Genomic DNA, 25,139 nt, shown 5'->3' with positions numbered 1-25,139 from the left:
ACGATATTCAGTCTGGAGTTGAAATCGGGAGTTTTGAAATTTATTATCAAATTACGCGTTTTTATCTGAAAGGCGGAGTAGTTAAACCGGAAGTCTTACTGCTGATAGTTTCTGTGAAATGAAGTTCAACGGAAACGTGACGGCCAGGTAATCTTTGCTCTGCTGTCATGTCAATTAGCGCCGTGACAAGTTATAGCCAGATATGCATCGGAGCAGGAGACACGTTATCATAAACAAAGCTGGTTCCTTCAAGTGTCAACAATGATTTAGCTGTCTCCTTCCGGGATATAAATGTGAAATGTGTGGCTTTATTTGGTCTAAGGTTAGGTAGCGTTCCGCAGTCGGCATATCATGTGACTTAATTGCCTTGTACCGGTTAGTTCCTCTTCCACGTGATATAGTCATAAAATATACGCAATGAATTCTAAAATATTGACACAAAATAACCTTTTCATCAGACCACACACAAACACACTTAGAGAATTGGTGTCACCTGTTGAGGGCAGGGGTGAAGCTCAGCCTTCTTACATTGTGTTAAATCCCAGTGAATGGAGGATCCACAAAATGAACTAATCAGCGTCCTAATGGAAACTCCCTGGAAGCCTGTCAAGGACCCCTGGGGGACCTACAGCCCCCGGTTTGAAAACCACTGGCCTAGGTCTGTTTTGTGTAGAGCCTATTTTATGTTGTGTCACTCATATGAAACTGATATGAAAAGTCAACCAAGTCTGACACCAAAGATGAAATCTGACACAAAATGAATGTTTAAGCAAATTAAAATGGTGAATAATTAAAGGCGATCATTCAGGGAGAGAAGGTAATTTGAGTGGCATTCCTGTTTGATTGAGTACACTTTGTGTCAAAACTACAAAGAGACAAGGCAGCCCGAGTGTTGTAATAGAACATGGTACACTGGGCTTGTTTCCCTGTCAAGAGACAATATCAATGTTGATGCATGAGGGCCTTTTCATTTACGACTCGCATGATGGACAACAGTTTCTGTGATAGAAGGTCATGTATTTGGTGGGGAAAATTACTCAGCTGGAAAAACAAAGAAACTGGTGACTCACATGCACATTACAGTTACTATTACAGTTTCTGCCGTGTCGTCTCTGTTTGCAGCTCCACTGTTATTCTGTTAGGAGGCACACATCTAACCACCTCATCGCCTAATGTTGGGCTGAATATGCTGATAGGCTTATCACAGTAACTGTTGTGCAACAGAGTAGACACAAGTTATGGCATCCAGAGTGAAAAAATAATATACGCCCTACTTAAGTCAATTGAAAATGCATCGAAAGCCTGTTTTAAGTAAATTTATAAATATGTATGCTGATTTAAAATGCACTGGGAGTATATTAAGTTTATGCTTTCATCAAATATTTAAGTCAACTCAAAGGTGTATTTCGGCTATACACTTAAAATTGAAATATAGAGACCTCTTAACAAATATATTACTGTGAAATATATTTTTTAGTTAAGATTGAGTGTATCATCTTGCACTCTTTCTAGATGAGTGCAGTCAAATGCTATTCTAGTATACTTTTAGTAAGTGTGTTAAGATCTATTGTCATAATAGTACAGTTAAAGCACAATTACAAAGTTCATTTTTACTCTCAAATGTGTTTTTTGAAAAGTATATTTCACTAACATGGTGTTAAAAATATTTTTTCAAACTGTACACTTAATCATACTTAATATACTCCTATCATAAAACATTGTATTAAAAGGGAGCTATTTTTAAGTATACTTTGATATTCTACAAATGCCTGTGATACAAATATATCATTGCACATGCTTTTCTGCAATTTAAAGCACAATTAAATTTGAAGTGTAATTGAATTACACTTTGAGTATACAAAAAATGTAGCAACCATAGATTACATGAGCATTTACACTAGGCTATTAGTATATTTATACCGTAGAAATTGAATTTCTGTGATTAATTTAAAGTGCAACTGAATACTCCTAAAATGTATCACAAGGGAGACTGTGTGTGTGTATTACTCAGGGATGCATCAGGTGAAAGGCTGGGAAACAGGCCGCCAGCCCATCTCATAGGATGTAGACATACAGCATGACTCATACAAATATCTAGTCAGTCACTAAGGACATTTTTAATGAAACATGTACGATAACTGATCTCACATCTGCCTCTGTCGTTTACCCAAACTGTCATTAAACATTTGAAGCTGTGTGTCACCACTTCACAGAGCTAGGGAGCTGTGTGGGTACTGGGGTGGTTTGTTTTCCTACCAGTTGGTGGTGCTAAATGACTGGGAAATCTGTGAGCCATTGCAGAATCAGGGGGGTGAATCAAAGAGAAGGTGGCCTCAGTAAATAGTAAGCATCAAACGATATTCACACATTTGTTTCATGTCACTCAAAATATAACAGTCGGGTTTTTGCCACAATTTTGACCGCATGACACTTAACACAACAAGCAAGCTCTCTCTTAATTCATGATCTTATAATCTGCATGTCACTTCATTTTTTGACATATTCACTAAATAATATGGGTCTACAGAACAAATGCCATCTTCACTTTCCTTCCCCAATAAATACTGCATAGAGCTGAGACAGCAAAAAGATGGTGACACATACATGTGGTTAGTTTTTTAATCTTTCAATCATTCTGTCATTTTTGTATCTTATTTGAAACAGTTACAAAACATCCATCCCATTTCAGTTACCCTGTTCCTCAAATCAAGCAAACATCATCCCTTATGCTTTATCAGTAGTGTCAGAGATGTTCAAAGTTTGCACTGTCCCTCTCAGGTCCCTTTAAATCAGACATTATTTACAAAACACAAAACATAAGTCATTTTAAATGATCAGCTACCCTTTGACTAATATGAATATGTCATATTCATAGATGCAAAGGACCACAGACAAAGGTGTAATGTGACAGTCCTTGGCATTATAGCTGCTATTCAACAAACATTTCATCAACAGTTACAGCTTTTGGTCCTCAAACCCAAGCAGAAACACCAATGTGTTCTTCTGTGGAAAAAAGAAATGTGTTGGTGCTGTTCTTTCAAGTACTAAAACAGGTATCTCTCGCAAAACGGTCTGGCATGGCCAAGTGTAAGGAATGGATGTAAAAAGGCAAGTGCTTAAGGCTTTTTGTGAGGCTAATTAAAATGAACTGTATCAAGACAGTGTTTAAGAGATTTATGACTTACAGGTTATTGCATATGTCAACTGCAATGCGTGCTACGGCTTACCAGTCCCAGTACTGTTGAAACCTGGAGGTGATTTACCTCATTCCTTGACATTGTTATAGGTTTTAAAGCAATATGAAGAGCATTCAAAAAATGTTTTCAATATGTCTGACTTCAACTGGCACAGATAATTTCGGCACATACAGCTACTGTTAGGACTGTCTTTCAAAGGCACAGTGATGGTTGAGCTGAGAGGGTGTTCTTAATTTTACAAAACAGGGAAGGATACACAACAATATTCCTGTCATCTCACTAAGCCCTCTGGGGCAAATTGCACTTGGTAAAAATTGTAAATAAATTTTTCAAGTCTTGTTCAGGCAGCATCCTACCATGAAACTGGTTCCAAATCCAAAGACAAGAGTTGGAATTGAAAAGCAGACTAGCATGACTGTTGTGCTCTCTTCATGTATTCCTCTCACAAGACAGAGCATGTTAGTTTCTAACTAGATGGGGGGAAAACGTAACTGGTTACATCATCTTGGAGCAAACCCTCCCAAAACTTGTTAACTTTAACTCTCAACAAATTCAGCAAACATCACAATTTAATTTCAACTTCCCGAGTTATCAAGAAAAAAAAAAAGCATTACACACTAGATTAACATTCTGTAGTGCAATATGATTTTCTCAAAGAAGTCTTCAAGGAAAGTCTTCAACAGGCACTTCTTCATGTGCTGGGCAGTTAATTCATTCTCACTGCTTTCAAGTCCTTACATTAAACAAATAAATTTAAAAGATAAAAAAAAAAAAAAACATAAAACTGGGCATAAATATTGACACTTCAGGTATGTGCTGGACTCCATTTTGGTTGCAGAGGCACATGCATGCAAACATGTGGTTCATCGGTGAACCGTGAGTTTTTAAGTTCAGCCGGTCCGCTTCAAAAGACCAAATAAACCCTGCTTTGCAATTCTCATCCACTCTGCCGCAATCTGCATTTAGTCAGATGTTCCCAAGGGTATAAAAGCGCTGAACTTTGAATCACTGGCCTAAAGTGACTTTCCACCACCTTTCATTTACTAGTCAGTCCCATTTAAATGGAGTGCAGATTCAGAGGGCTAGAGAATTTGGAGCCGTGGAAAAGATATCCACCAAAATAATTGCACTAAGGTCAAAGAAGGTCACTTGAGGTTTCCTCCTACTTCCATACTTCTTCATTCTACCACTCAAACTTCCACCGCTGGTGTGTGTCTCCTGGTGTGCACCGCTTCATCTGGGTGTCAGTGCGACCCTCTGATGTGCGGTAGGCTGTGACACACAGGTCGGAGTGCGGGTGGTAAATGGTCCCATCCTGAAAAGATTGAGGAGAAAAGGGAGGTCAGGGGTTGAATTTGTGTTTTATACAAGCCTAGGCCTGCGTAATGCATATCTGTCAGTGCACACATACTTACAGGGGTCTGTGCTTGCATAGGAGGGAAAAAGAATGAGACAGTGTGTGTGTGTGTATGTGTCTACCCCTTACCTCTCTGAACTCCCAGATGATATTAGGGGGCCTGGGGTCTTGGTCCCGAGGACAGTGCCTCATCCCAATATAGTTCTGACCCTCGGGCACTTCAGCACACAGCTCTGTCACCGAGTTGAAACGGATCTCCTTCTGAGATGTGTATTCAAAGTACTGGTGCAGGAGAGAGACATTAAGTGGTTAAATGAACCGTTTCACTTGTTATCCCATATCTGCTTTTCTTTTTAAGATGAATGCATGTTTCGTTACCATGAGTTTGCATTTGGAAAAGATTGGACAGCAATCCTACTGAATAAACAGTGTCAGATTGAAACACCCCGCTCTGCCTCCTATTGTACAGCGTCAGTACATATCTCTCGCTACCCTAATCCCTCTTCTTGATTTCATAAAGTGTTTCATCAAGCACAGAAGAGCATGTTTGCTCCTTTTTTCAACTAGGATTACAGGATGTTTGTCTTTCTCACTCTGCTTTGGGATCAAGTCGTTGGTAAGCCGCCGTGGCATGCCGTGTCTGTGAGTGTGTCGAGGGATCTCATCAGCAAAGACAGGGCCATGGCCCTCTCAATCAACCAGACGTGAATACAAACCCAACTCTCCTCTCTGGTGTCATTTCAGCATCCTGGCCGGCCGGGACAAAAGATGCACAGCTCTCTGGGATGCCCTTTAAATGGACGGCCAGGTAATCAATCTTCATACTTCCTCGTGCTTCTCTTCACATCTCATACATCTTTCAGGGGCACCGGGGCCCGTAATGGTACTTTCTAATAAAAGAGTCACTTGGGGCCCCTGTGTCTGGCTTCAAACTTATTTACCCAGTCTGTGCCATTCATTCTGCCTGTGAGGCTCATGTATCTTTGAAATGGAACCTGGTTCTTGTGTGGGCCAAAGAGAGGTGGAGTTGGGGAAAGGGGTGTATGGGCCCTCAGGTTCCTGTTTCAGAGGCAAGCCGTGGAAACATTGATTTTCGGTCACACATGGTGCTTTTTGTGGCTGGGGACACCTGATGCGGTGCATCAATGGGGTAATCAGAGATATCAAGCAGGGTGGAGAATCAGAGAAAGGAGCTCTACCTATTGTCTGACTGCAACATTAAATATACATCTTCACAGACAAATAATCTGCAGGTCCCTAGACCATCCATCGAATATGGAAGTTGGAGAGAATTCCATTTAGTGTATGTGAGTGAAATGCAAGGAATCTGTGGGCATATATGCGTGCAATACCAACCCTCCTGTTCCCCTTCATTACATTCAAGTCATGCCGGACAAGCCGGCAGAGTACAATTTTCTGGTGTGAATCAACTGTGGCAGCTCTTCTTAGGGGGTCAGCAGAGAGCGTTGACATTTTAAGATACATCTCCCACTGGGCCGAAATAGGTTGTGAGATTGCGACGAGAAAGAATACGTGCATGAGAGAAAGACACAGAGATGGAGAGAGACAGAACAAACAAGGTGTGAAATGTTTAACGTACCTGGTTGCCCCCCTGGCCATGGCAGCCAAACAGAGAGAGATGGGCCCCGGTGGGACTGTGCTCTGGAGCATTGTAGTCCAGACACTCTGACTGGATCCCTGAGCTACGCACCTGAGGGGAGGAGATAAGGACAACAAGAAATAATTATAACGTCATACGTTATTGATCCCTGTAGGGATGTTCTGCTATCATTTGCTCGTCTCCAAATGGATGTCAGTGTGCAGGGTCAGGTCAAAAACAATCCCACTGCAGCTATCACGAATACATCATCTTGCTCAAGGACACTTAAGCGGTGGGGATGTTTGTTGAGAAGTCCCCTGGTTGAAGGACAGTCTCCTTAGGATCACACTGAACAAAAATTACTTTCCCACCTTGTTAGATAATTCTCCATAACATAACAAATTTAACAATGTATTTATCATACCTACTTAACAATAAATGCCAACAACTTATATTGAAATGCCACTACTTTACCTCTTGGAAATATTTTTAGTGGCTACTTCACACAGCATACCAGTATATATATATTTCTTTTAAAAAAAGCCCCCTCTACCCCTTCTATCATATAAACTCTGCAACTTCAAAGTGAGGTGACTGGCAATGTGTCATGGTTGTGTGTTTTAAGGTTCTCACCCTGGAAAACTCTGTTTCCTTTTCTTTAGACACTCTGATTGTGTCTTGGCAGCTGGACTTTGTTCATTTGAAAGAATCCGGAATTTGTGACAGCTCAAGATTATGCTCAAAGCTTTCAGTGGATTGCTTCACCAAGTGTCTGGACTACTAGGCCCCAGAGCACAGTCCCACTGCACCTGTTTGCTCCTTTGATTGTCCTAGCGTGACCTGCCCACTTTTTAACACAGCATTCCCTGTGCTATGTCCTGCCCCAGCATCCTGTTTCAGAGGGAAACCCACCAGATAAAGGAGGAAAGACAACATCCAAATGTTGTGGCTTTCCAGATCATGGTTAGCACAAGACCTGTGATCAGTTTAAACCAATAGTGGATGCTAACTGCTTGATGTGAATGCTGTATGAATGTAGAAAAGGGAATACAGATATAAAGAGTAGATACTCACTGCCCCATGCCAGCCCTCCCGGTCGTCAGGGACATGCAGGTCAGGGTAGATATTCTTCAGATACCAGTCAAAACTCTTACACTTCAGCCTCTCCCTCAGCAGCACCCTCTCTGAGATATCCCCATATGTCTCCTGTGAAGAGAGTTGAGTATGAGCCATGTTTCCAAAGGTGTGTGCAAAAATGTGGTTGTATTTGGTTGGAATACTAGAATGCTACAATCGATTAAAGAGAGATTATCATTCTTTAAATTTCCCCTACATCATTGTTCAATCAACAAACAAACTGTCCTTTTGTTGTACTTGTGCAATTTTCACAGTTAACAGTTAATATTTAACAGGTGACTTACATCCTGGACACAATCACAGAATCCTATAGACATCACCATGGGCTGATGAACGATGGCAGGTGATTGGTTCAGCCTTCGTACTTTAGATAGCTGTGTTTGCTAAGGTGATGCACCCCACCTTGAGCAACCAAAAGCCATGAATATTACTACACACTTACTTATTCTGATACTGCCTGAGGACGGAATGTCACTACAGGATATCCTGCAGAATAACTGAACTATTTCAGTCACAAAGTTTTTGTTTCAGTCATGTTTCAAGATCAGAGTATTCAGAGAATGTCACTGAGGGAAAATAAATGCAGGCGCTTCACCATGGTCTTAAATGTAGGGAAAAAGCTTAATTGATTGTAAATACGGTATAAGTAACCAAACAAGTACACATTTGCCCTCCTACAGGATCTTCAGGTTGAAAACATTATGTCAGTTGTTCTTATAAAAAACATTGTGTACTCCTCCAATCCATTATAGCTCAGCAGCCTGGCTACAGTTTTTGTCCCAGTGGATGAGAGCTGGTTTGTTAACACACATTATAATAATACCCTGATAGATTTGGAACTGGCACTCTGGTTTGGCAGCCCTGACTTCAATCTCCCCTTGAGCGAGTAATTTATTGTTTGATCAAAGATCCCTGACATTAATAATGTACTTTTTTCAGAGAGGTGAAACTGAGATACATGAAAGTTTGATGGCGCCCAATGCTCTGAACCCGAGAGGCATGGAGCACATACGATACAAACACACACACACACACCTCACCTCACCTCACCGAACAGTGTTTTATCAAATGCTGACACTTAGACAAGTGAATCATATGACATTAAGTATCTCAATCCAATATCCAAGTTAACTCTCTCTCTTTATCATAATACCTTTGGTGCTGCTAGGTATTACTTGGTGCCACTGGCAGAGCTTCAGTTTATCAACAGTTGAATGGGGTTTGGCCCAGACTGCCATTACTTCAGTCTCATGGATAATAGGTAGGTGACAGGCACACAAAGCTACAGTTCAAGCCTGGAAATTCTGCACCACAGCATGTGTGTTTGTGTAGATATGATTTGGGAAATGTCACTGGCTTTTCAGCATCACTCAAAATCGCTGCACAAGTGCAAGTCCTACACATATTGTAGTGTTTGAGGAAACCAAACTCTACTTTGGGTAAGTGCCTTACCTTTCTGGCAGGAGGGTTCCTGTTGTAGAAGTGGTGTTTATAGGAGTCCATCCAAACCTCAGCAGCTCGCACTGTATTCTGGAGGAAGTTGGGCCGCGCATAAGGAGCCTTTTTTGGGAAAACATGGCCCACATGGGAGCAGGGATGGATCTCCAGGCTGCCCCCACACTGCCACACCTGAGGGGATCACGAACATGGCATATGATAGATCCTTTAGTTTCTTTTAATGTGGTATTTTTCCTGGTACTTTTTAAACTTATATTGAACATGAGTTTTGTAGCACAACTATGGTCTACACCTGTTATTTCCTGCCATGTATTACATAATGCCCCTGAGCAAGTGCTCCTGCATACAGTTCACATAATCTGCAATGCATGAGAAGAACTATTGATTATAATACTTGACAACTTATTTGCAATATGTCCTGGTTGCATCAGTACATATTTTGAATCATACATAGTGAGTGTCTGTGCTAAACCTTGAGTTTTTTGTTGGGACAGTCCATAGAATTGGAAGCATAAACAGAATTCTTAACTTCGTCTGTGAAATGATAATATTGTTGACAACTCATGCTATGCTATGCACCCCGCCTGAATGACAAACAGAGCAATGTGCTCTTTACCTTTGCCTTCATTCATACCATGCAAGTTCACCTATGTCAGGTAAACTCTGTTTCTTGTGAGATATTTGACTGCATCTAAATATCACTCTGATTTATGGTGTCAATTTGCACTGCATAGTTGCTTCATTTGTCACCACAGAAAATAAACACAGGGAAAACACCCTGAAAGAATGAAAGGTTTATAACAAGGTACTTATTAATACTTGGCTGAGTTATGTTCCAATTACACTACATAAAATCATTATCATACATCCACAGCTAAATGCCACTGGATGACGTTCCATTCCATTTCAATACACCAGACATTTTACTCTGCACCATATTTTTTCCTTTCGCATTCCCAAAACAGAATTGAAAACCAATTCTCTAAACATAAATTATGCATGGGCCAAAGTCCCAGTGAAAGGCAGTTTATCTCCACATACACATCGCTCAGGGGAAAAGCCCATTCATCTTTACATTGTAGCCACATACACACATCGTCTACCCCTGTGCCTTCATGCAGTAAAGTCTCACACAGCCGAAAATATGTGCCAATTTGATTGACAAACAAGTGCAAAGCAACACCAACATCACAACAAGGTATCAGCCATTCAAGATGCAGTTTCAGATGCCACTGCTCACTGTGATCTGACACATCTCAGTGTCAGATCACAGTTGACTGTTGAGATGAATGAATAAGGATCAGAGTCTACATGACAAAATAAACATTCATTTTAGTGATAAGATGCCAATAAAACGCAGTTCATTAATCTTTCTGTCTATTCTTTATCATAGTAATAAATGAGCTAGATCAATGGATGCTCTGTCGCTGGCATCAGAGCCAGTTAGATTAAATCAAATCACATTCATCATTTACTTGTAACAGGATGATACTTGGGTATCAGAGGTTCTTAAATACATCTTTCATGAAAAGCTCTGAAGCTCCTCTCACATCAGTCACCTTTTCACCCTGCACTTGAAAAAGCTGCATCCTAGTTTCACATTGCAAAGCAGCACCACGGAGGAACGACAATGACTCACCCTGAAGGAGAGCTCCAGGTTCTCTCCTCCCCACACCTCCATGCCCATGTCATATGTGCCCAAGTACTCAAAGTAAGCCTTGCTCACAGCAAATAAGCCACCAGCCATAGTAGGAGACCTGAGAGGAATACAGACAAAAGTGTGACCATTTTAACGGGTCAAGGACATATTACGTCAGTATTACCTGAACATAAGATATTATTTGAATTTCATTTTTAAGTGGTGTTATTTGTTTGTACCTTCTGAGTTATGCATAATATGTGTGCTCATGTTGGAACACATTTCAAAAATATAACATTACAGTAACCATTCAAAAAAAGAGATGTTGATGCTGATATTGGTATCACCTGCTGAAAGTATCACAGTATGCCTAATTCCCACTACTTTTTACTTTTGCGCTTTTTGTTGCGCAAAAGAATTTTAAGACCATGAACATTTACACTACTTCATTCCCAATCATTCAGGAGGCACAACTTAGTGATTCCACTTTTAGAAAATGGGATGAAGCCATCAGTTTTGCAGGTGTAATATAGTAGCAGTAGAACCAGTAGTGTAATAAATTACTGCTCCCAGGGCATAATAAGTGAAATAATAATATTTCATTAGTTTTAATATGAGTTGAAATGAATAATGACTAGTGGGAAAGAGGTGTATTACATTTTTGAGTAAGGAGCCCAACCGTGGTGTGTGCCAACGGGATAAAGTGATCACCCATGTGAGTAGACCTTATCAAGTATCATACTGTCACCTGATGGGGTCGATGCGGGACTTTCGCCTCTTGCGTTCCACTTCAGGGACAGAGTGCCACTGGAAGGTGAGTCTCCAGTCAAAGCCTCCAATCATCGGCTCATCTGTCTGCATGTAAAACTCAAAGGTGTTCCAGTCAATGGTGTCGATGACGGGGCACACGATGGTACTTGCATTCTCACCGATCCTGAACGTACAACATGCAAACAGGGAGGGTTGAGGTGAAAAGAACGCATCATACGCAACAAAAATTAAAAACTAACAAAACTGTGTTGGAAACTAGACTGATATAGTTCTGAGTTGTAGATTAAGCTTTAAAATTGTTTTCAGTTTTGATTTGTAGTGCGGTTTAGTTTGAGAATATATCAAGACCTGGTTTACTAGCTTTCGATTAGTATTTTTTACAAAGGTTTAGCTTAAGTTTTTATTTTGTTATAGCTGTAATATTTTTACGACTTGACCAATGAACAGTGTATTTGTATAATGTATTTTCTAGACATTCATACATATAGAATTGCTTTTGGATAGGCATATGATCTATCAGTATATTAGTCAAATCAATTCATTTGAGACAATATTAAGATATCAACAACACTGACAAGAAATTCCACCATATGGACAAAAGTATTGGACCGCCTACACATTACACCTACGGGAGATTTTTTGATATCCGATCCTAAATCCATAGGCATGAATATAGAGTTGATCTCCCCTTTGCAACTGTAAGAGCTTTCACTTTTCCGGGAAGGCTTTCTACAAGATTTTGGAGTGGGTCTGTTTGCCCATTCATCCAAAAGAGCATTTGTGAGGTCAGACACTGACGAGAGAGCCCGGCTCGCAATCTCCGTTCTAGTTCATCCCAAAGGTGTTGGATGGGGTTGAGGTCAGGGCTCTGTGCAGGCCAATCAAGTTCTTCCACACCAAACTCACCCCGCCATGCCTTTATGGAGCTTGTTTTGTGCACTGGGGCACAGTCATGCTGGAACAGAAAAGGGCCTTCTCCAAACAAAGTTGGAAGCATAGAAATGTCTTGGTAAGCTGAAGCATTAAGATTTCCCTTCACTGGAACTAAGGGGCCGAGGCCAAGCTCAGAAAAACAAGCTGATAGCATTATCCCTCCTCCACCAAACTTTACAGTCGGCACAATGCAGGCAGGCAGGTGACGTTCTCCTGGCATTCACCAAACCCAGACTCATCCATCAGACTGCCAGACAGAGAGGTGTGAGTCGTAGCTCCACAGAACACGTTTCCAGTGGCGGCGTGCTTTACACCACTCCATCTGACGCTTGGCATTGTGCTTGGTGATGTAAGGCTTGTATGCGGCTACTCGGCAATGGAAACTCATGCCATGAAGCTCCCGGCACACAGTTTTTGTGCTGATGTTGATGCCAGAGGAGGTTTGGAGCTCTGCAGTTATTGAATCAGTAGACCACAGTTGGCCACTTTTACGCACTATGCGCCTCAGCGCTTGGTGACCCTGCTCTGTAACTTTACAGTCTGCCACTTGGTGGCCGAGTTGCTGTGGTTCCCAAATGCTTCCACTTTGCAATAATACCATTTACAGCTGATGGTGGAATATCTAGATGGGAAGAAATTTCAGCCATTCTTTCACAAATGTTTGTAAAGGCAGACTGCACGGCTAGGTGCTTGATTTTTTACACCTGTGGTAATGGCACTAAATGAAACACCTGAGTTCAATGCTCAGTGGTTTTTTCCATATAGTGTATGCTGATTCTTATTTAAATTCAGATTCAGTTAGTTTCACAATACAAAGATGAGTTCTGTTCAGTTTTACATGCGCTAGTGTGCTTTAGTTTTTGGATAACTAAAATAGCCTTTACATGAAACTATTCCAGATTTAGCCCTGCCTCACAGAAATACAAGAAACACTTGAGGAAATGTGTCAATATCTTTCAGTTTCAGAAAAAAATCATTCTTACTAGAGATAAAAGCACCAGTTCTGCAAGTTCTATTTCACAGATCTTCAACAAGTAAAAAAAAAAAAAAAAATTAAATCAACCTAAATAACAGCAACTGACTTCAGTTTTATCAAGTCTTACTGATCCAGTTTGGCCGGCCCACCTTTCCAGAAGAGGCTCGATCCAGCCAGGGACGCACTCGCAGTGGCAATCAAGGAACGTCAGTACGTCACCCGTAGCATAGGTGGCACCAATGAGACGTGCACGGACCAGCCCCTCCCTCTTATTGGTGCGGACGAGACGCACACGCTCCAGGTTGCTGATGTATTCTGCCAGCTGGGATTTCAGGTAGCCTACAGTTCACATAACACACACACACACACAAACGCACACACACACACTTTATCATTATCAGTAACATGTTGGTCTCTGTCATCCTCCTGCACACATCTGCTATTGCTCCAACCACCTGTCCACTTAATTACCTTCCCCTGAGCTGAGTGCATTACTATTAATGAGTTCTCTTCTCATTTATGTGACCTCCAATATTAGAGAAGTAGCACAATTACAATACATCTCACCCCATCAATCATTTCACCGCTGAGATCTACTAAAGCCTTGGTAAGCCGAGCGCTGTTCAAACCTCTTGGAAACATTATGTAACAGTTGTCAGTTCTCCAGTTCTGTCTGTCTGTGTGGACGAACACACTTCTGGTCAGGGAGTGGCATGTCTGACATTCCACTTGGTCAGGGTGGTCAAACGAGGGGAAATGATGTCATGGGAGGTCAGTACGCACTGAGGTCACCGTTATGTTGTAATGTCTCAGACACACACAGACGGTCTCAAAGACTCACAGGGACCAAATACTAATTCCATTAGCACAGACAGACATCAAGACACTCCTGTATCCAGTTTCTGAGGCTAAGTAGTATCATTCTCTGAGTTTGCATATTTCTGCAGAAGTCAACTCACGCAGTGCCATTAACGGTGCTACAGCTTTAGCATCTTTTGCCAGTTGCACTCAAGCAATTATGGTTAACCATAGCAACTAGACCTGAGACAAATGAAAAATAGATTAGATCTTGTTCTTGTCTGACAATTAAATAGATGGGGGACAAGGGAGCCTGCAATCAAGAGAGGCCCTCGCATTCAGTCTGACTCTCTCTCACACATACACACACACATGCACATTATGGCCGATCAATCTAATTTTTTTTTTTTTTTTTTTTTAAATCATCTTGCAAGTATTTTCACAGATTGCGATATGATTCACAATTTTAGTGGGAATGATAATTTTAGCAGTGTAATTTCCATTTTCACTGAAAAAACCTATTACAATGATGATAATGTGATTTTTGCTGGGATCTGTACCAAACAAACATGTGCTCTTACATCTGGAGAATATGATTTGTAGGCCAGTGCATCTCTGTAGCACCATAATACCTAGTTTTTAAAATGGTATTTTGTCACATAGTTTACCTTTATCAAAAAATTGCAGCTGCTGCTATTTGGATAATGTATTTGGCCATTTTGCTGTTTTGATAGTGTTTAAATTGATTGTTAAGGCCTTACACACACACTCATACAAACAGTCTGACAATGAGAGAAGCAGACGTTGGGGCAGGAACAGCCCACAGAGACAGAAACCATGACTGGAATGTATTGTTTCTAATTTCTTGTTTGAGCAACAGCACTGGTAATGGTTTACCTGCATTTTCATCATGTTACCTCATCTTATCTTACCAACAACCAGCCACGTCAAGAACTTCAAGTGTCTCTTACAAGAAACCTTGTTTTTAATTCCATCATAAGAGGAATGTCTACTCTTGTTTGGTGGGTTTTTGTCACTCCTTTGGAATGCATTCAGACCAATCGATCCAACCCTAACATACCATCCATTTTTTTCGTCCATAGTCCTGCACGACTTGTTTGTCAACTGTCGCTGCCGGTAAGAAGTGGAAGACTTTCAAATCAAAGTACAAGCGAGCTTTGATTTGCCGGCTTTACTAAACTAGGCCAAGACTGTCAGTCTTCTTTGTTTTGGTAATTAACTTGCAAATTTGCTGGTGATACTTTCACTGCGGGATAGGGGTTTTTGTGCCAAGTCTCATTTACACAGACAAAAAGGAAAAAAGAAAACACATTGTCTTGTCAGACCTCGGTCGCTGTCATCATCAATGAGGATGATCTCTTTCAGCAGGATGGCAGGCGTGGTCTCCAGCACACTGTGAATAGTCCTCAGCAGGGTGGACCAGGCCTCATTGTAGAAGGCAATGATCACTGAGGTGGTGGGCAAGCGTCGGTAGTCATACTTCTTGGCTCGGCATCTGTGGCAGGGACCAGAGAGAGGACTGAGTTAGCGTGTGTGCTGTAAACACAAGTATACATGCGGATATACAGTCAATCCCTGCCTCTGACAGAACAGGGGTGTGAATCATACACCTACATCACAACAAACAAGAAAGTGTCAAAATAGCTTGTGGAACAACTGATTCATCTCATTTTAAAAATTTGGATTTTTTTGGTTATGCAAACTACACCCAAAATATCTAAAAATAACCATGTAAGACACATTTTTGCATATGACCAGAGCGTCTTCACATAGCTAGCGCAGAAGTAAGGGGTGTCTGGTCTTAATCCAGATGGGAACAATTAAGACCATAAAGAACCGGATAAATATGGATGGTGTAGGGGCGGGTATCACACCAGTGAGCAACATACCACAGTGCTCTTGGAGAGACCGCAGAAACATGAGCAAACAGAGACAGAGAGAGCAAGAGATGGGGAGAAAGAAGGAGAAGGAGGGCAAACTGGATGTAAATTAAAGTGAACAGGTTTACAGAAACAAAAAGAAACTGAAAAAAGATGGGGACAAAGGGAGACATGGAGAGGGAAGGGAAAACATGAGAGCAAAGCAAAAACGAAACAGGAGAGGGCAAACCCTTTGAGACACGCTGTGTGCTGTATATGTGATAAAAAGTCTGAGAGTTCACAAAAAACTGCTCTCTCTCTCTCTCTCCATGCATAGCTACAAGCCATTCTACAAGTTATTCAAATCATGAAGAGTCTTATCCACAACTAACAACATAAAAAAAAATAACTAAAGCACGATTATGATTTCTTCTGCAGAAGGGTTTGGCACTGTTGCCTGATTGTGAGCATGTTGTCTCTTGTTTGCACCTTATCTTTGAATAAGCATTGCATTTGACGCTGTGATTATCACATTCCAGCATCTTACAATACTGTGATATTCCAGGCAGTTTCTCCAGCACTGAGAGAAGATCAAAGCACCTTATCAGCTACACTCAGGATTTGCAGGCAGCTTGCTGGTAAAAGTCGTTGATTTGAATTTCACCTGTGCACTTGAGCTATGTTTTGCTTCTCCTGTAGTTTAAAGTCCAGTTTAAAAGCTTTAACACTGCCTGTTTTATGATAGAAATTTGAAAATTTCAGACATAACCATTTCTCCACTAACCAAAACTCTGTATGTGTGGACTAAGTAGCTTTGTTAATACATACTCTAGGGAAAGCCTGTGTGGCGTCTTTGAGAGAACACAGAAAAAAAGAAATAACATGATTTTAAACTATGGTTCTCATGACAGTGGTGAAAACCACGTCTGGGTTTCATTAGAAAGGAGGCCTAGCAAATGGTAAGGTTAGGGCGGAAGGAGGAACTGGTATATAATAAAGGACATTATCATATTCAGTGCTGGACTGCAAACATCACAGAGGCTGAGCTGCAAACAGTCCTGCATGGAAAATAAATGCATTTAGGCAGAAGGCTGTTTACACCAACTTCAATAAGCCTTACGATACCTTCCAAGTTCCTAGTCGTCGGTGGGAAAATGATTCCAGCAAAGGACTGGAACTGGACTCAACGACTTCATCTCTGTTGAGAAATGCATCCCTGACACTGCCCAGCTGCAAAGTTATTCCTAGCTGCACACAGCATTCAAGGCCAGGGATGTGTTTACCCAAGAATTATAACTCAGAAAGAACAAACGATTGCTCATCAACTGAAAACAAATATTTGTCAACTAAAGGCTGCCATGGCCATTTAGTCACTGAATGGGCTAGGATGGGGCACCCCTGTTGAAGATGCCCTTACACTCTACTCACTCGTTCATCCTGTGATCCATGATGTGACGGTGGAGGGAGATCTTGTCACTAACGAAAATGTTGATGGCATAGCGCTCCACACTGTCCTGCTCCTGTTTCCGTTCATCCGGGCTAAGGTTGAGGCGTGCGGCCCGGCCCCACTCACCCGCTGCATTGTTGTCTGCTGGGGGCTTAATGTACAGGGGCCTGGCCAGCTGCCCCTCAATCCCATTCTCCTCCACAGAGAACTGTCGTGCCAGCAGACTGCGTTCCCCTTCATCCTCCCCTGTGGAGGAAGAGGACGGAAAAGAGGAGCGTGCCAAGAGGAGGTAGCCCAGCCACAGTAGCCAGAGCAGGAAGAACGCCTTGGCCAGCACACCCAGTTTCCGCGAGCAGCGCCCCCTCATGGTGGCAAGCCCCAATGAGGCAGCGTAATAGGCTGAGCAGCGTCAGGGTGTCCTACAGGACACAGGACTCTGGGGGACAGCACACAAACAGAGAGATAGAATGAGCCCACTGTGTACCATAAAACCATATAGAAATCATTAACATTTTACATCAGATCATATAAATGTTCAGGAGAGAGGGAAGCCCATTTACAGGCTTTTGAAGACCCAAAGCTACAATAAAACCATCTGCTGACGGAAAGAGATTCAATATATTAAACAACACACTCAAAGCTATTCCCACTTGGATAAGATTTGATTAAACAACAGTCCCATCCATGATTATGTTACGTCAAAATCCTCTAAACAGTAACTCCAACAAAGATAGAATGTTTCCAGACAAATGCAGAAGTGTGCTGATGATGCAGCCCCAGTGGGTATGAGCAGTGGTAATCAACATCGACATCATAAATATAATGGCACACTCAGGGCTGCATTTAGATGCTCATTAAATACAAATTGCAAAGACGGACAAGGCTAAATAATGGCTTACACTACAGTAATGTGCTGATTAAATTACAGCCTAACACACACTGCGGTATAAGACATGCTAATCTGATGAACTTCATCATATCTTTTGCAGTTTTATTCACCTTGCATCCACAGCAAAGTTAAACGCAGCCACTGTTGCAGTGATGCCATGTGAAATTTCCAATGAGTACAGTACTACTATCAGATAAATCTCCAATGCCTCAAGTGTTTTTCAAAAGCTCACATCTGGTGTTTTTCCCAATTGTATCAATATGGGCTGGCTGCACTTACAATAGATGAGGAATTGGACTTGTAGATAGTAATAAAGCATTTGCAATTTTCCTGACCCATAATAACACAATGTAATAATTGTAGGTTTTAGCTATTTATCAGTCTTGCAGTAAAATTTACAATCATTACAAGTACACACAAACTTCACTATGCCTATCTCTTGCGTAACGTCTTCGTTTAAAAAGCTCTATTAAAAAGGATCACAGAATGACAGTAATCCTGCCGTCTTCTTTTTTGACAGCAGGGCTAGGCTTTTGTTTAGATAAGGATCTGGCCTTTAAAGGGTTCCTGATATTAGGATTTATGTTCCATTCTACTACAGGGCCAGCCAAAAACAATAATTGCCTAAAAACCTGACTGGGATATATACACAGGGCTCCACTTTTGCTCATTTAAATTTAGAATTGGCCTGGGATTGTGGATACATTAAAGACAGCAATTTAAAGCAATGAGCCTGACAGCTCAGCTTAGCATGCCACGATTTGAGAGGCTTGTGGTAAAAGCACATCACTTAACTGTGTTGACATTGAATGTAATCACATAATTGTGTTGCATTAATATTACAGCAGGGTGCTATTTAGGCCTACAGTGCCAGTGCCAGACAGGCTTTGCAGAAATACTGATCCCACCCCCCACCCCCCAACACCGGCCCTCCTTCACTATCCATTCATAATGCCTGCCTCTTGCAACTCCTAATACTAACATGCAAATTATTATATCCTCATATCAAAGCACAACACAAATAATATTTCCTATATTTTCCTTCTAATTCAGAAAGCATGATCATGTAAATTTTTCTTAATTCTGGGAGAAACAATTTAGATTATTGAGGTCCTGCTTTACATAAGAGAGACAGTGTCTGTGCATAAGCTAGGTGTGTGCCTATAGACCTATCTTGCTCTGTATTGTGGAGCCACAGAGTCGGAGGAGGCTCCATTTCCATTAGAACCCTTCAAGGCGTCAGCACAGCTCTTTCACTCCAGCCTGGGCCCTGGCCAGAGGACTCGGGAGCCCTGAGGTTACAAAATGGAGACGGCCTCTCGGCTGCAAACAAAACCCCCTTTTATTGGCTGTCCATCACACCTTCTTCCCTCTCTGAATCCGATAGCCTTAGTGGGGAGCTGTTTGGAACTAGCAGGATCTGACAGAGGGCTTAAGATGCAGCCTGAGCCTAAATCCTGCCCCACTTTTTGGGTAAGTGGCAGTGCAACCAAAATAAATTAAAAAAGAAAAAAAGAAAAACTAGGCAAGAGATAAGATTGACATTTGTTTCCCAAACAACAATCTCAGACACCGGTGTCACCCTGTCACTGCTGCAGAGACAGGTTGATCATGTGTGTTACAGTTGCACAGCTCAAAAGAATCAAGTCAGGGATGAATGCAGCCTAGGGTATGCGTTATAGGAGCCTCAGATCAATTGTTTATTTCATGTCAGCACTGAGGTTCACTATATAACATTAGGGTGCATTACTCTCTGTTGTTAGTCTGGAACGAGCACTACAACACGTCACACAATACACGCCTAATTTCCTCACCAGACAACCAGGAGAGACGGGCAGACAGTTGCAAAATATGCAAAGTACAGCCCGCATCAGTCAAACAAGTTACAGTAATGCCACCCACAAAGCAATTTTCATACTATTCATAACCTTAACAATACAAAACACACAGAGTGGTTGGCTGGCATCAGACTGTGAAAAACAAGATTGTTGAGACTTTTTTAAGCAGCAGAGCCTCTAAGTAACACAAACAGCACTTGGGTGTGTGTATACAATACAGACAGCGACCAGTGATGAGTGAAAATGGACTTAATGTGAGTGTGGAAAGAGATTATTTTATCTTAAAGTCTCTGGCATACAGACAACCGAGTGAGTGCTTGGATTAAGGCTGCATTATTTGTCACTTTGTTAGGCAGGTTAGGCCACTGGCAAATGCTCGGCTTACAAGCAAAAGTAAAAGTGAACACTCCTCTTATCTGTCCTCAGTGACATGACAGTCTCTTGGCTGCACCTTAACGGCCTGGCGATCAGTCTGGCTATTATCCTCATTAAAGACAAAGACTGGTTGATTTTGGAGGTTTATAACCGAGGAGGAGAGAAAGCTGAGAGTGAGGAGACAACTTGCGGATATCTGTCAGAAATCTTGTGGCTAAATCAGCACACAGTTCAGCAACAGGTCTTATCGTCTGTCAGATTGTATCTCTGAGGACACGAAGTTGTCTTTCAGTCGGCAGAAAGGGAAAACACCACCTGATCTGTCATCTAAGGTCTCATGAAATATGCAGGGAGGTACAGCTGTTACTCAAACGGATAATAAAGATACATCTGAACTCTCCAAACGCGTCTAAAGCAGGAGAGCCGACTGGCACTGGAAAATGATCTCTTGCTCATTTTGAAGTTACGCTAGCGTACAAGGGACACATCGACTACCTATGAGCGAGTCAGGAAATTAGGCTTTTAAACCGAGAATGATTCCGGTTACGCTAGCTAATTTGACAAGCAAACTACAGCGAAACTTACACGGCAAGAACAGGTAAAACAAAACTTTCCTCCCAAGCAGTTTGCGAGGTTAGCTTGCTAACGAGAGGTGACTTTACCTTTAACCCAAGTTACATTTCTTGCTGCTTCTTCGAGGCTTTCAGGCCGTCGCTCAGCCTCTGTGCCTGTCTTCTTCTTGTTAAACCTCTGGCTGCAGATGTCAGCATACCCACATCCTCTTCAGCTCCACGTTGATGGGCTCACCAGCGTCAAGACACATAAAACAGATAACTTCCGCTCGCAACTTTCAAAGTAAAGCCCTGCTAATGAGCCTGGGACAGCGTTTTAACCATAGGCTTACAGAGTAGCTACAAAGGTCAATGTCAGTGTGAAAATATTGCAGATTTACTAAATATGCGCACTTTTGATTTGTTTGTGTATTATGGTTGTTTGTTTTTTCAGTATGTTCCTTGTGCCTTCACATGATTCAATCACAAATTTACACCAGAAAACATGAGAAGGACGACTTTGGGACGTCTTGACTTTGAAAAACTCTCAGAATGTATGGCTCTGTTTTGAGTTTTGGTTTGTTTTGTTTTGTGATTTGATTTCCCATATGGTCTTTTTAACAGAATGTACTCATTACAAGCATTCACAAAGTGCCATACAGATGGATTGCAAAATATACACAAAGAAAGATTCACTCAAAAAAAAAAAAAAATGATGTGAAAGATGTCTTGAAAATGTCCATTGTAAGAACACCAATGGCACAATTTGTAATAGGCTCGAGGTTGGGAGCTGCAGTACCTGGTGGTGTCAAGTCATGTCAAGTTATCCAGAATAAACCACAAATAATACACTGTGAATATGGCTGCTTATCATTTCTCGCTTAACGCTCTGCTTTTATTTTGGCTAAAACAAAAGCCAAACTTCCGGTGTCATTATGCATACCACTACATGACTTGACTCAGCTGTCCTCAAGCTGACTGGCAGGCTTGGTGATTGCAGTTTGAGTGACTGCTGGCCTTGGATTAGTGGCTCCTCCAGCTATTTTAATAAGTTGTTCCATGGCTGTGCAGTCTGTACTGAACGGTAAAGGTTAAGCCGACCTCCAAAGCACAGGCAAGCTCTTGAAAACCTTGAATCCTTGAACTTGTGAATTCTAATAATCATTTTGGAATTTAAGGAAGAGAAAATATGTCAAATGATCCAGCTGCTCGCTCAAGCATCAGACATTTAACTTGATTATTTCTCTCTTGAGTTGCACTGCTGCCAGAGTTGTGTAGCCTAGTTTATCTGGCAGTGTCAAAGTCAGCATGTCTTTTGAAAGCTGAAAAACACGCCTTGCCACAAACTAGTAAGACCTTTGTGGCGTGTGCCTGCTTCCCGTGTGTCCTCAAGTGCCTTGGCTTGTCACGGATATGTTGAACCTTATCATTTATCTTATTAACTGCATTTTTCCAACTTCAGTGACAAAAAAAGTCACTGTACTAAACTACGGCCATTCAAAGCTATAGTCAAAAAATAGTGCAAAATAGAATAAATTATTTGTTATTTTGGGGCCTTCTACAATATTTGTATTATCTCCATAACACAACATAATGTGTCTACCATAACATTTAAACAGAATTGAACTGGCTAACAGTCAAAACAATGGATGCATTGTCATAAATGATAATAAAGTTGCTTGTAATTTTGTATTAGTAAGTTTATGTAGGTTAACTGGTGACTCATTTTTACAGCACTTGGACCACTGTTCATCAAGATCAAAGTCCAGAAAATGAGAAATGAAGTTAATTACATAGATGTATGTATGTCAATTATCAGGCAAATTTTGTTTTCCTTTTTTCTGTCAAACCAGGGGGCTTGTGGTTTCAGATTGTTGAGCTGAACTTACATAATTATGTAAAGAAATTTTTTCAATCCTACATTGTGTTGAACCATTTTTTCAAGCTCACTAGAAAGCTCAAAAGATCTGTTTGTTCATTGTATGAACAGACAATGGCAACGCCTGATAAAGCGGCAAGATCAAGTGTTTACCCTTCCCACTGTATGTTTGCCATTATGGGGTTGGTTTGTGTTTCCATAGTGTCGAGGTCCTGCTCAGGCCGGACCACACTGGCAAACAGTGCGCAGTGCACCAGTGCAGCCTATTGTTGGCGAGACATCTGCACCACTTGGTGGCATGCCAACGTCCCCCCACCCCCTTTCCCTTGCCTTTCCTCCGGCTTTCTTCTCCCCAGTTGAAACCAATTGACACCTCTCTTTCTGTGGGGTTGATGTGCCCCCATCCGGAACTCAAAGAGGTCCCGTTTCCGTGATAGGGATCTGGGGCTTTCACAGTTACAAGGCGGACTCTTGTACAGGTCTTGCTTTTCAACCTTTCCTCCATTCATACTCTTAATTAGCTTACCAACATAATATGCCCTTTTTACACTTTGTTCTTAAATTATTGACAAAACCCATTCAACTAATTTAGAAATAAGCATTCTTTTCATTTTGCATTAAGAAGCAACGACAAAAACTTTATTCCACTTAACCTGTTTTTCTGCCTGCCTACCTACATTGAGGTTAAAGCTTAGCTCAGCTGGATCATCGGTCCTACTAACTCACTAGAACATGAAACAAAAATGACCAAAGTGCTAAAAGGTTTTAGGGAAATCCAGGCCAGTTCAAGGGTTTTATTTAAATAGGCTTGTGTAAGGCCTCTTGGTTTGTTGGTCAGAGTCTGACTAAGCCTATTGCTGTATTTTTTATTATAATCTGCAGTTGGCCTCAGGTCAGCAGCTGGAGAGCTTATGACTGAGATCCCTCTCATTTGACTGACTCAGAAGACCGCTTATGTGTGTGTGTGTGTGTGTGTGTGTGTGTGTGTGTGTGTGTGTGTGTGTGTGTGTGTGTGTGTGGGAGGGTGGATGTAAAAAGTGAAAACTGTAAAAATTAAAAGGGGATTTGAAGAACGGCAACCATCAGTGTTTGACCTTGTGCCATCTGCAGTGAAATGAAAAACAAAAGTCAAAGGAAAGAGCGCCATCTAGTGACTTCACAGAATACCCTAGCTAATTACATTCATTTAACACCTCACCACTGCAATGGAACAAAGAACCTGTTCTGCACTGGCTGCTAAACTAACTAAACTAACCTTTGTACTTTCATGGACGAATGCAAAACAGCTGTTTGTTTAAGCCCCCCACTCTGGGATGCCACGTGAACCCAAATGTCCAACCCTGCCAGAACTTTCTCTTCAGTGTCTCCAATAGTCTGCCCCCTTTATTACTTTCCCACAGTCTAAATGAAGAATAAAATGGGGGGCAATGTCCACCTTTCTAAAAAAGAGGAGTGTATCCAAGGGGGCTTGACTAGCTCAGGATTCACTCATCTTTTTGAAAGGAGATTAAAAACTTGAGCTGAGCAATGCGTGTGAGGCTGACGCATCATTGTCATGTTGTGAGAGTCTGATTTCATCTCCATGCAAATGAATGTCAAGCATTTAACCCTCAAATTAGGAGCACAGAGCGACCATAAAGCACATAAATCCTAAGAGTGTCAGTGGGCTCATAACTGCTGGTGCTGCACCTCAACAGTGATGCAAGGAAAGTGTCACTGGGCCATTTAGTCCTCTACAGCTCTGTTCAATTACAGCCCTGCTCAAATCTGAACTGACTAACTGTTGGGCCAATGATTTCATTAGCAGGGTATCCCTTGCTGTTCATTTACTCCCTCTGTGCAATAAATCATAGTGAATAGAGGTCACATTGAGGGGCCAGGCTCCTTTAATTTAATGGAGATGGATTCTGGCCCAGACTCTCTCCCTTAGCTTATTAGCTCCCCATAGAGCAGGAGACACACTGACCTTCAGCCATAAGGAGTGAATATGGTTATCAATTAGTTATCCCAATAATGAAGGTCAGACCTCTTTTTTGACCTTGGTCACATCATGTGTGAATGACCCGTAATTGCGCAGACCAGCCAGACTTCACTCACTTAACTAGGCATTCCCAAACTGATGGGTGAAAATGCATTCAATCAATCAGAGATGCATCACGCCCACGGCACTGGTTAATATTTTACATTTTCTCCCTCAGAGACGCTGGTACTCTGTGTTCTCTCTTGGAAGTGGGTGGATATGAGTGCCTCGGAGAGAGAAACAGACAGAGACAGAGGATAGGCTTAACTCACTTGCCACTTTTTTTGGTAACAGCTGAATACTTATGCACACGCAATCAAGAAAAACACAATTCACCTCTCAGGCCGAAAGGACAGGAGAGAGCGTGGTTGAAAATAGACATCCCCACTGCTTG

The 25,139-nt window shown here is 41.6% G+C and overlaps 1 protein-coding gene across 1 annotated transcript; it reads right to left on the bottom strand.

Moving 5' to 3' along the window:
• Positions 1 to 2,138: 2,138 nt before the first annotated feature.
• On the bottom strand, positions 2,139 to 17,560 carry poc1bl (POC1 centriolar protein homolog B (Chlamydomonas), like). Its single transcript, XM_030064412.1, has 10 exons — positions 17,175 to 17,560; positions 15,213 to 15,382; positions 13,218 to 13,407; positions 11,137 to 11,322; positions 10,389 to 10,506; positions 8,744 to 8,920; positions 7,229 to 7,360; positions 6,155 to 6,265; positions 4,684 to 4,836; positions 2,139 to 4,512 (listed from the first exon to the last, which is right to left on the bottom strand). Exons 1-10 carry the CDS (start codon positions 17,558 to 17,560, stop codon positions 4,381 to 4,383), a joined length of 1,755 nt encoding a protein of 584 aa, XP_029920272.1. The 3' UTR covers positions 2,139 to 4,380.
• Positions 17,561 to 25,139: the final 7,579 nt, after the last annotated feature.

This window comes from Myripristis murdjan, chromosome 11 (assembly GCF_902150065.1).
Source record: "Myripristis murdjan chromosome 11, fMyrMur1.1, whole genome shotgun sequence".
Taxonomy (NCBI): Eukaryota; Metazoa; Chordata; class Actinopteri; order Holocentriformes; family Holocentridae; genus Myripristis; species Myripristis murdjan.
The sequence above is the reverse complement of the archived record's forward strand: the minus strand, read 5'-3'. Positions and strand labels throughout refer to the sequence as shown.

Coding starts and splice junctions, on each gene's coding strand:
- poc1bl (XM_030064412.1), bottom strand. CDS start 17,560: ATGAGGGGGCGCTGCTCGCGGAAACTGGGTGTGCTGGCCAAGGCGTTC. Junction 15,383..17,174: donor ATGGATCACAGGATGAACGA/GTGAGTAGAGTG, acceptor TCCCTGCCACAG/ATGCCGAGCCAAGAAGTATG. Junction 4,513..4,683: donor TCATCTGGGAGTTCAGAGAG/GTAAGGGGTAGA, acceptor CAATCTTTTCAG/GATGGGACCATTTACCACCC.